This window comes from Gallinula chloropus (assembly GCF_964237585.1).
Source record: "Gallinula chloropus genome assembly, chromosome: 3".
Taxonomy (NCBI): Eukaryota; Metazoa; Chordata; class Aves; order Gruiformes; family Rallidae; genus Gallinula; species Gallinula chloropus.
The window spans coordinates 49909451-49921527 of record NC_140087.1 but is presented as its reverse complement, the minus strand read 5'-3'; the positions used below and the strand labels follow the sequence as shown (position 1 = coordinate 49921527).

At 48.4% G+C, this 12077-nt stretch overlaps 1 protein-coding gene across 1 annotated transcript in view; it reads right to left on the bottom strand.

The window, feature by feature from the left end:
* Positions 1-4347: 4347 nt before the first annotated feature.
* Positions 4348-12077, bottom strand: part of VIT (vitrin) — a gene marked incomplete at both ends in the record, with an annotated part of 37867 nt that continues 30137 nt past the window's right edge. The window contains 6 exons of the mRNA XM_084261084.1: positions 4348-4526; positions 5178-5691; positions 7680-7906; positions 8375-8478; positions 8668-8815; positions 11395-11457. Coding sequence (XP_084117210.1) covers positions 4348-4526; positions 5178-5691; positions 7680-7906; positions 8375-8478; positions 8668-8815; positions 11395-11457 — 1235 coding nt within the window. The remainder of the gene's footprint in view (positions 4527-5177; positions 5692-7679; positions 7907-8374; positions 8479-8667; positions 8816-11394; positions 11458-12077) is intronic.

The following is a 12077-nucleotide window of genomic DNA, read 5'->3' as shown; positions in this document are numbered from 1 at the left end:
TGCAATGTTGTTAGCATGTAGGTGATGTAGCTGATACGGCTGGCCTGGTGCTATGAAAGACTTCTCAGGCTGAGATTGGAATGGAAAAGGAATGGGATCAAGGTGTTCCTGATGTGCAGAGAAAAATAACAAAAATGCCAGGGTGAGTGACTTTGTTCAACCATGAAGTAAAGTATGTATATCACAGAAGGCTGACATAGTGTTTGGTGTCTAGGTAATGTTTTTGATATTTACTGCCCGCTTTGACTTCCCAGGTCAATGAAGGACGTTAAGACTGGGATGGTCCTGCCAGGGTGTTTAATCCCAGAGCTTTTCCTGGTTACTGCAATGGTTCTGTGAGGGGAAGGAACTGGAGGAGGAAGGGGAAGCTCATCTGACACCTGCCAGAAAGGCAAAATTCAGCAGCTGCCATGGGAAAGCCCTCCTCTTGCTGAACCAGCAAAGTGGCAGCAGCTGAGAAGCAAGAGGGGGCCAGAGCAGGCTATGCCTTCTGTGCAGGGTGGCACAGTGACAGCAGAGGTGCTCAGTGTCCCACCTTCGGAACGGGAAGGTAAGATACTGCTGGGAAATGGGGCTCTGAGTTACCTCTCTCTGAAGAGATGGTTGAACTTTGAGTTGAACTTTGGTTGTTCATCCTCAGTGTGAGCAGCTGATGCCGGAGTTGGTGGCAAGAGGTGCTGTCACTGAGCTCCCCCAGGTTTTCAGTGCATGGACGTCTACTTATTTCTAGGTGTGTGTCCTGCACTGTGATTGCTGAGCAGCGCTAAAGCATCCAGCCTGACAGTCCTGAGCGCGAAGATGCTTCTTTCCTAGGGAGAGGGTGTTCTGACAAACCCCCATTTCGCTATCTAGCCAGTGACTAGTTCAGATGGTAGATTCCACCATACTGGTCAGGCATCAGAATTGAAGTAGCCCAGAATCGTGTCAGGACATCTAGATCCTCTTTGATGCAGCTCTGCATCTAAAAAGTGTGTAGGCACTCTGTTAATTTTTTTTTTTTCAGCTTCCAAAGGGAGTCTGGTTCCAAGTAAAATGTGATCTTGCAGACTTGGGAAAGTACATATGGTTTTGATGCCTTTTGACCATTAGACTCTGTTTCAATGCCTGATTCCTCTGATAGGTAATTTGGTGGTCATTCTCCAGCTTTTTTTTCTCAGCTAGATGTGTAAAAGGACAACATGGAACCACCTGGGGCTTTACCATCCTTGCTACGTCTTCCATAACCCAATGAGAACCTCAGCTGCCTTTCAGAAACTGAAATTATATGGACCATATTTGCTGTGTTTTGTTTTTAACTATGTATGAGACAACATGTACTGCATATGCCTTTGGGACACTTTTATTGCAAAAGATATAGCAACTTGTATTGATAAGCTCAAAATAGCTTGCATATTTTACAGAAGGCATTCTGCTTCTTTCTTCAAACAAATATACCCCCTCAAACATTTATGAAGATTTACATGCAAGTTAATTTGGTTTTTAACCCAACGGTATGTAGAGACTAGTAGATGGCAAGTATTTTGATTGCTATGAAAGGTAAAGGTTGAGAGGAGAGTGTTCTGTGCTGATCCACTCACTGCTGTTAGTGGAAGGGTGTATTCTTACAAGTTTTGAGGCTCACACTGAAGTTCACAGTGCTTGTGAACAGGACATCTAAGTTTAGATGAGAGTCAGATTAAACATTAAACTGCTTTCACACTTGGAGATCCAATGATTTTGATGTCATCCTGAGAAGTTAATAAAAAAACAAGTTGGCAACCCAGCGCTGTAGCTGTTCCATACACTTAAGATAGACCATTTAAACAACAACAAACCCTGAAGTGCCCTTTATAAATGCTTGGCATGGGAGGTAGTAACAGCTATCGCCCTGTGAAAGAGCATTTGAAAGCTCTCTGTCATTGCCCAAAGTTTAAGCTTTCGGAAGAAATTACAATGGGTATCCTCCAACTGTTCCTCATGCCTCGGCCACCTCTGCTGTGCTTTTGGCAGAGCCCAAGCGAAATACTGGGGAGTCTCTGCAGAGTACCAGGTGTCCGTGCTGCAAGAGTATGGCCAGTAGCGAGAATAATACGCCATGGTAAGCTGGTGCAATAAAAACTAAACCACAATGTTAAGAGTAGCTAAAAGTTAAGACTGGGGTGTATTTCTACTAGCCCCACATAAAACCCCAAGCAAACAGGTTTTCAGACCATGAATCTGGTGTCTGAACAGAAGCCCCCAGTAAATTCAGCTCATGCAGTTGAGTTTTGTTCAGCCCGCGCAGTGTCCCTTTTTGATGGGGAAAGATGCTTTTGGCAGAATGTTATTGAGGGAGTTGTATCAGGAGGCAGGGGCTATCATGGGTTACTGTGCTTCTACTTTGCTCTCTGTCCTTAATCTTTGCTTGTTTTCTAGCCAAGAGACTGCTGCTGTGGAAGTGGAGCAGCACAGGCAAGTGCTAAAAACTCTGCATACAAATACATTTTGTATCTTTGTGTCACTGGTTTTGGAAGCTGGCAGTGCCCTGCGTCTTCTGCCCAGGCACCATTGTTGTACTGATGTTGTTCAGCTGAAGCTGTAACTGGATATTTCCTGCAAGAGGAAGATCTGGTCCCTGCCTGTGTAAAATCACTGTTTCATCCTGATTGCTTTTGGTGAGCTCTTGAGGGGACCCCAGGCTGGCTTCTGTTACCACCCCAGGCAGAATCTGCCCTGCTCACTGGTTTGCGTTCCGCTTTACTTAATTGGTAATTTTTTAGCTAACTCGCTCTTATTTCCAAAGAGAGCAATTTAAAAGGCTGTGCTACCTTTGTTGACAGTCTCCCTTATAACAATTTGCTCTCATTAACATTTTTATGTGAATAATAAACATCCTGGGTCATGGTTATTAAGATGGAAAGCCTGGTCTGCAGAAAGGTCTGAAATCTGAGTTTTAATTTCTTCCCATTTCCGTTCGTTCCACCAGCCTGATGCAGTGTGGCTTTGGCTGCCATAAGGTGCATGGACACGCACGTTCCTGTTGGCTCTGAAACTCTGCCCCTTTCCTTCCATAACTTTGCTCAATGAACATGTTTTCTTACATTATACTGGATCAAAACATAACCAGCACCTGCTGCTTCCTAATTAAAGTGCAGTCCTTTTGGTCCTCTTAATGTGTCACTCCTCCCTTACTGGCCACTGATATGGCTGTTTTTTCACTTAAGAAACAACCATGTGTCTTGTATAATCCAGGGCTGTAGAAGGCTCCATTTTTAAATCAGTCCATAAACCAGAAGTCAATCCCAAATTTGGGGGAGTGTGTCTGCAAACGCTCAAAATGCTGCTTTTCAATTCCCTCTTAAATCCTATTAATGGCTCTTGAGCAGTTCTCCTCAGACTAACAATTGCTGTAAGCTGCTCCGAGCTGTGGTGTATCAGTAGAGTGGTGGGTCTCTAATGCTCTTCTGATGGTAAGCAACTTCAGCCCACAGTTTTTCTCAGGGCCTCCCCCCTGTCCTGGCAGCTTTCCTGTGGTCCTGCAGGCCTTGAGCCGCACAAAAGCGAAGCAAGAGACCTCAGGAAACGAGATACTCCTTCTACAGCTCTGAATTAGTATTTGGATTTGAGACCAGATTCCAGTTCCTACATGTTGGCTGATTTGTGGGTTTGGGGCTTTATTGGGGTGACAAATGGTTGTAGAGTCCCCCAGCTTGACTCTTTTGCTTACCAGTCTCTAGGTTTGGCTGCATCTCAGTGCTTGAGTTTACGCTAAGTGAAGCTTAACTTGCTGGCAAGACAGCTGTATGGAGAGAGTGCCTGCTTTTAAGAAAGTACTCAAATTTGAGTTGTGCCTTGTCCCTGTGTCGTCCCCGCCTCCCCCCCCTCCCCAAAAAAACCCCAGTGTCTGGTATTTCAGCCCTGACCTGGGTGTTACCTAGTGAGCAGAGCTGCATGGAGGTGCTTCTGCCATGGCAGCTGAGCATCGTGGCTGCTCCCTGAAGGGACCTGGACACTTCAGGAAGCAGGTGGCACATTTTAAGGAGCTTGTGCGTGCCCAAAGGTGGGAATCACACAGGCCAGGGCTCTATACCAGAAGCAGGTTTTCCATCAGCTCAAGTTGTTTCCTTCATGTTTACTGCCTCTTTTGCTACCCATCCAAATCAGAGCTTCTGAAGCCCACAAGGGAAAAAATAATTAAAAAACAATAACATCAACATCCTACACAGAGCGTTATCATGCAGAGGGACAGAGCTGCGGTCAGCCTTGCTGATTGGGAAGGGCTGGAGAAAAACACCTCTAGTATTTGTTGAACTGAGTGCTGGCTTTACTCCTGTGGCACTTGGCATGCCTTCAGCACGGCGCCCGGGGTTCCCACCTTGCTCCAGTCCATCAGTTCCGGGGCTGGGAATTAAATTCTGTGCAAATGTTTTGGATGAGCTGATTAACGAAGCGGTAGAGGTTGTCAAATTCATCCACGAAGAAGGAATGCTCCTTGTCAGGGTCCGTTGCGATGGCTTCCAGTTCCTCTTGGGCTGCCCAAGCAACTCCAATGGAATAAGCTATAACTCCTGGAAAGAAACCCACAGTGTGGAATGAGTGTGGAAGTTGTCATTGCATTAAATTTGATTTAAGACCAATGGTGTGAACATAGTTGCCCGGCCACAGAAACGTGTGTGGTGAATTGCAGTGCTCTCTCTCTGTGTAAAAATGGTATTTTCAAATAGGAGGAAAGGCCTATTTTTTCTTTGGGAATGACTTTTGCCAACAGCAGAAAGGTTTAAACAATAGTAAACATTCTGCTCTGGGTCTGAACAACAGGCTCCTGAGCAACAGGTTCTTGGTCCAATACAAATGTCTTAACAGTAGTGTTGGAAGACGTATGACTATCCTGACTGGAAAGCCAAAGGAGGCTTCATGTATAGACAGTGGAAGACCCCTGGGATCTCCTAGACATAGCTGCATTTTGGTAGATTTATGTGATTAATTTTTTTTAATTGATTTTTTTTTTTGAAAAGTTAGTTAATTTTTAAGTTTCTTTTTTAAAGGTCAATATTCAACCTACACTGGTCTTGTTAGAGCTCAGTGAGACCCCAGGATGAGGTGCTACTCTTCCTTCATAAAGTTTCACCCAGTGCTCCAAGTCAGAGCAAACTGCACTTCTCTGACCTAGATAGATGCTGAGGCATGTGAGGAGAGCAGGCAGTGATGGAAGAGCTTACCGTTCTGGTGAGCTGCCATGGCCGGCACCCTGACATCATCGTAAGACCTGCCATCTGTAATAAGAATCATGATCTTCCTTTTGTTAGGTTTGGATTTGCTGAACAGCTGCTCCAAGGCGTAGCTGATGGCAGCTCCCGTGCTGGTCCCACCGCTCCAGTAACTGATCCTTTTAATAGCGCTCAGCACGTCCTGCTTGGTGCTGTACTTGTCGAAGCTGAACTCGAGCCTTTGCTCGTAGGTGTACTGCACAGCCCCCACGCGGGTGTCGGTGTCCGAGATCTCAAACTCCTTGCTGATGTTGGCTACAAACTGGAGAACGGTGCGGAAGTTGCTGGTGCCGACGCTGCTGGAGCCGTCGATGACGAAGCCGATGTCAGCCGAGTTGAGGCACGTCTTGCTGCACACCAGCCGCTCCGTGTCACAGACCCGCTTCACCAGGGGCTGCACCGCCTTGTGTAGGCTGAACCAGCTGGGCACGTTGATGGAATAGAAGCCGTTTGTCCTGCACACGGCCTGCAAGGCAACACAAGGATGAGTGTGATGGAAATCCAGGCGGCCTGGTTGAGCGGGGTATGTAGCTACGTTGTACTATAGGCTCCTGGAAAGAGGGATGCCGGAGTCTGGAGTGGCCTCTCCTCCAGTCACCATCTGCTTCCCTGGGAAATGACATCAGTGCAACATCACAGATGCTTGTGTAACGAGGCAGGGGATTTTTTTTTTTTTTTTTTTAAAAAGACTGTGGGATGGAGCTGATATTATAGTAGTGAAAGAAATGCAAAAGCAAGTTTGCCACCTGTCAGGCTTTTGTGGATGAGTTATATTGTTTGCATAAAAAGCATCCAAATCCCAGAGCTGCTGTTATTTCCGCAGCACCACAGGAGCCTCTGTTTGCAGGTGGAACGTCAGCTCCCATCGCTCAGCGCAACAAGGGGAATTTCGCCTGCTGCAGTTCAAGCCCTACTACCTCGAACTGAAGCCTAGGACTGAAGATGGGTTATCCTTGGCTCACACCCTCCTAAGCAGAAAAATCCCAGGCAATTTTGGTGAAAAGGCAAGAAGCCCATAAAGATTCCCTGTTGTTCTGGCTCTGCCAAATAGGGGGAAAAAAAAAAACCCAGTAATTATTATAATTAAATAGTTATAGGGAGCAGATCTGTGGGAGGCTTCTTTAGAGTTAGTGGGAGTCAGAAAAGTGTGGGTAGGATGCAGGGCTGGCACAGAAGAGGGAGTGCGAGAAGTCAAGGGTGGCAGGTGGGAGCCGTGGGGACAGGCTGGATCAAACTGCCCCCGGCTTTAGCTCCTTGTAGATGCTAGGTCTGAGGTCTCTGGGCAAGAATATTTGGTTAAGTCAGGCTTTTCTATCAACTTCGTGTTTATGTGTCAGAGTGCTTAAAAATACGTTGGCACCGTTTCCTTGGTGCCTGACCTGGACTTGTGCAGAGCCCAACAGCTCCAAGGGAGTTACAGTTCCCATGGGTCTGGGCTCCTCACCATGTCCTGGTCTCATTGCCCCTTACTGTCTTGCTGCTCTCTTAGTGTTACAGCGCAGCAGGATCAGGTCACCGTCCCCTTCCTATTCAGATCCCGCTCCACTCCCGCCAGGTTTGTAGAGACTCGCTGTAGCTTTGCCCTTCTGAAAACATGACACACCAATGAGACTGGGATCCAATTAAAGGCTGACCGGAGAGAGCACAGCTCCCTGGAGCAGCTTGGAAACCCACGGGAGGTTGTTTAGTGGCAGAGCGACACAGCTCCCATGGGAATCACTTTGCTGAAAATACCAGATAACTCAACCCTGTTTCCTGACTGCTGTAACTGGGTGCCAGCTTGCCCTGCAGTGCTGTTGAGCAGACAGCTACTCTTAGTGCCAAATACATGCAATCCGAAGCTTGCATTCTGGGTTTTGTCTTCCCCCCCACCCCCCTGCACTTGGCAGGAAATACTTTTTTCCCCAAGAGCTACCTTGAAGTCTATAGCAGCAGAAACAAACAACAGAAAAATAACCCACAGCACATCAACAGTGGAAACAAAATGCTTGAGTTACCCAGTGAAGAACTGCCATGTGCCTGTGCTGAGACTGTCCCAGCATTTGCATGTATGGAACCTGTTTGTAAATGCAACACCAACATTAGGTTGACAGGGCTCTTCAGCCTTTGCTGGGTGGGAGACATGCAGCTCATGGAAAGCTCATGGAAAGCAACCTTGCTTTGTTCTGCTGCCATATTATTTGGAAAACCTCTCATCTCAGTACGACTGCAGGTTTGTGCCAATGTTGAGTCAGTAAAAAGCCATTTGCTCCATGATGCCCCTCAAACCAGAACCTTACTGATTTCATCCCCTTCCTGACTTCAGCATGGCTGCCTGGATCTTCATACAAGGGACCTCAAGATAGCATGAGGACAAGAAATAATCATAAGCGGAAAGGGAAATGTCCTGAATGAAACACTTGGGAAAATGCAGTCAGAGTCAAGCTCTTGGCCAGAGCCCAGCCCAGTAAGTACCTTGTCCACAAAGTTTGGTTCAATAACATTCTGCTTCTCACTTTCAGTGGCTGCTTCAATAGTGACAAAGAAAATGTTGATCCCTGATTCTCTGGCCAGCCTGGAGGCCTCCTCCACTCGGTCAGTTGGCCATCCATCCACCATCACTACAACCACGTTGGGTGCTCCACCTCGGTTTCCATTAGCATCCAAAAAGAAGTTTTTGTTAACAAATGAAAGTGCCTTCCCTGGAATAAAAGAGGAGATGAGGGTAAGTTTCAGGTCTGGAAGCACTCTGCTTGGTAATACCTCGTGAAATGGTAGGCAGTGGGCTGACTCAAGTGTTGGAGCCCTGCTGGCACCTGCCAGTGCCTCCTGGGTCTTCCTGTGTTGAACCCCATACCTCCCTCCACCCCCACTTCCTGTGCCCCAGGGGAACTGGGGGTGACAAGCTGGGCTAACAAGAATCCCCAGCACATTGGTGGGACCTGGCCATGAGGAGAAAGGTAAATCCTCTCCATTTGTGATGGACTCGCAGTGCCCTGGACCAACACGGCAGGTCACGGTGGGAGCGGCACCCCCTTGCCAGCCCTGCTGAAGCGCTGAGCACCATTTGGTTGTGGCCTCTATACCCAGTGAGAAGGTGTGGGCTCTCTACTGCCCAGGCTCTGGAACCCTCCCTGAGCTGAGGATATACAAGCAGCCCCATCACCTACCAACGTTGGAAAGTCCACCTTTCTGTGGAATTTTCTCTATGGCGTTTCGTAGGTCCTTGGAGCTGGCATAAGTTTTTAAGTTAAATTCTGTGGAAGGGTCATCGCTAAAAGAAGAAATGAGAGCAACTGTTGCTTTTTTGCTTCACATGCAAGAACAGAAAAGCTGTAGGACCCATCTGTGCCACCCAGGTCCTGAGTGCAAGCTGGAGTGAGACTGTTAGCTTGTATCAGCTGCGGAGCTACAGCTGCCCAAGCACGCAGTCGTGCCCTGCAGCAACAGGAGACATTCTTACCCATACTGAACTATTCCCATCAGAGGACCAGTGGTGCCAATGCCAAGGGCTTGAGCCACGTTACTGAGGAACTGCTTCTGGAGCTGAAAACGGCGTTTACCGATGCTCCAGCTCCCATCCATCAAGAAGGACAAGTCAACCTTGCAATCTGAGGACAGACACAGGAACACAGAAAATATTTTCATTATTTTTTCATACCTATGCTTCTTGTGAGGAGCAAAGGCCTAAGAAGTCTAAGTCCATTGACTTGTCCCACTGCAGAAGCTCTACCAAAAAGCCCTTGATAGGGACAAGTCACAGCTGGGGGCTCAAGTCTGTCCTATTCATTGGTAAGTGTGGTCCTGGGCATGTTTTTCTCACACACAATGTCTCAGTTGTCCCCAGGAGTCAGTCTGGGAGCACCACATTTTGGGGGTGAGGGAGGAGAAGTCATCCATGCAGAGCTGTGGCTTGGGTTCACAGCCCAAAGCTGGCAAGAATTTGTAAAGCCAGATGCGATCCTTGGATTTCGCAGTCTGGCCACCTGCAGAGCACAGACTGTAGGGGTTTCCTTGGTGATGCTTTTGTGGGGTTAATTGGTATGGTAGATATAGCAGGAAGAGTTCTTCACATACTGTGTTAATGCTGCTCAGAATAGAGGGTAGACCCACTCAGTTCCCTCTGCACCGTGCCCAGGACGTGCCTTGGGGCAAAGGCCATGGTGGGGTCTCTTCAAGGAGCTGCAATCCTGGAAGCTCAGTGCTTCCACATGAGAATCATTCTGCTGCTTCGTTCAGGGCTGGAGCTAATGCCAGGGATGTCATTTCTGTTTGGTGTGTTCAGACTGAGTGGGGGCTCTTTTTGCAGGTAGCTGTAGGCTTGTACCTGTGCGTGCAGCAGCCACAGAGTGCTGTTATGCGTTGCCTCTCTGTGCTGAAAGCAGTATTCCAGAACAGCTCCTCCTGCACCCAAACAAACCCTTCCCTGTAATTACACAGATGAACCTCCTCTTCGTGCTTCCACAAACGCTGTCAGCCTGCTCTTACAGCTCTGCAAGTTAGTGGTGAAGCCTTCATTGGCTGGCCTGCGACCAGGAGCGGGATCAAAATTTGGCTTAACTAGAGCGCTAATTAACATTTTTCCCCCTCCGGCGTCCGGGTCAGACCCATCTCTTGATTTTTCCTCCGACGATGCCTCCTACCAACCAGACTGTCCAAAATAGTGTGTTTTAATCATTAGGTAGCCCCAAGGCTACAAAGCGCCAATTGTTCCTACTGGCTTATGCAACTGCCTCCCATCTCATTACCTTCAATTTTTTTCTCCTGTAGCTGTCTGTTTTTCTAATTTTAATAATGCTGGATTACAGAAGCGTGACTGAGAACCGTGCCCGCTCACAGCAGATCCTGAGGCACGGCCGGGAACCCACAACAAATAATACCTCAATTAACGGCCAAGCTTCCCTGAACGTCCTGTCTTGCAAAGGGAGCTACGCCACGCGGTCTGTGTGTGGAAAGCAGGGTGTTTGTCAGCGTGGCGTGCGCAGATTTACGTGCACGTATACAGACTTGATTTCTGGGGAGGATTTGGGTGGTGGGAGTACTGTCAGCACTGGGGCGTGAGTGGGGCTCTGCGAGAGCAGGGGCGAAAGGTGCTGTGCAAGGAGCTGAGCGCTTTCTGATTTGCAGGGAGGTGAGATCTGCATTACAGCGATCATGGTCCTAGAGGTACTGGCAGGATGAGCATTAAGATTCTGGTGTGCCTGATCTCTGTTCAGCTGCTGGAAACACAGCTGTGCCTGCCTGTGTCTCTGTGACGCTGAGCTCTGCTTTCCCACAGTGTAACTGGGTCTGTAGGGCAGGTCCTTCCCCTTTTCTTCTTTCCCTTACTTCTATATCAGTTTTAGGTGTGTTTGACACCTCTGATAGGGGGAAATAGTACTTTTCAGTATCAGGAGGAGCACCTAAGAATATGTAAGCATTTGGTTCAGCAGTTAATGTAGTGAGTCCTTGAAATGCCAGTTCTGCGAGGGACAGCATTCAGCTGCTGGAGGATGGGCAAGAGAGGACCCAGGCACCAGGAGGAGGGTGAAGCCCCCTCTCCAGGGTGGCTTCTTGTGAGGAGGCAGCAGATGACCCTATCTTTCCACTCGGAGCTTGCTTTCTCTTTCTCCTTCTGCTCTGGGCCCCATTTAAAATGAGCTAATGGGAAAATCTGGCATTAATTGTACAGGGCTGTAGAAGATTTCAGAGCATCTCCACCCCCGGACTGAGGGATCTTTGATGCTCCCTCTGCATCCCCTCTCTTCTTGCTGCGGCAGGTGTCGGGTCCCTTCCTCAGGTGGTTCCCTTCCCTCCCACCCACTGCTGTTGGGAAGGGTGCCTGCACTCAGCATAGCCACAGTTTGCCGCCCTCCACCATCAACGTCCCTGAGTGAAGCTCTGCAACCCGGGAATGTGGAGTTGATGCTGCCTAGGAAGAGATAGCGGTGAGCAGCCACCATCTCCCCGCCCAGGTAAGCTACATCTTGGCTGTTATTTCTTTCCCTGTAGGAGCACAGAACCAAATATGTGTGTGAGAGGGGTCAGTGGAGAGCGTCAGCTGTTCCTCTGTAAGGGAAAAATGTGTTCCTTGAGTCTCTTGGGCTTTCTTGAAAACTTACCTTTTGCTATTTAATTTGACTGCATTCTAGCAATATGTAATTAATAAAATGGTGTCACTTAATTATGAAATTAATTCTGAGGTACTTACTTGGGTTCCCCTGGGAGATGGACTCCAGCGGCTTCGGATTCAATTCGTCTCTTGAACTGAAGCCTAGAGAGAGGAAGGGAAGGCTCCATTGGTGTGTGCTCAGTGATTGCCCTTGCTCTGGAAGGGACAGGCAATGGGGTGGTTGCAGAGTCTCCCCTGGCCTGAGAATGGATGTGGGAGGGAAACAAGGATAGGGACTGCATTCTTGGAGCTTACCTATTCCCACCTATGTCACTTTTAGGGTAAGACGAGCAGAGGCATTTCTAGAAGTGTCACTGAAATCTCTCCACACACCAACTTTGTCTCTCCTTTGTAACTACACTGTGAACGGCACCCACGAGTAGAGGGTTCCTCAGGTGCAGAGGCTGGTGACCACAGCACAACGTGGTGACCTCCCAGCACTCTGCCCCTGTGAGAACCCTCACTGCCATGCTGCTGCCTTGCTGCGCTTTGCTTGCGCTCTGCAATGAGCTGTGCGACACCTGAAGCAGAGGGGAGACAGGTTTATCACCTTGCTTTTCTGCCTGGAGAGGAAGGCACGGGCAGCTGAGGAAGCGATGCAAGCCCCAGGTCCTCAGGTGCCCCCAGAAGACTGGCTTATTTTGGAAGGCACTGTAGAAATGGGGTAAATACTGTCAGAGAGCCACAGTCGAGTCATGGGTAACAGCTAGCAGATTTTAGCT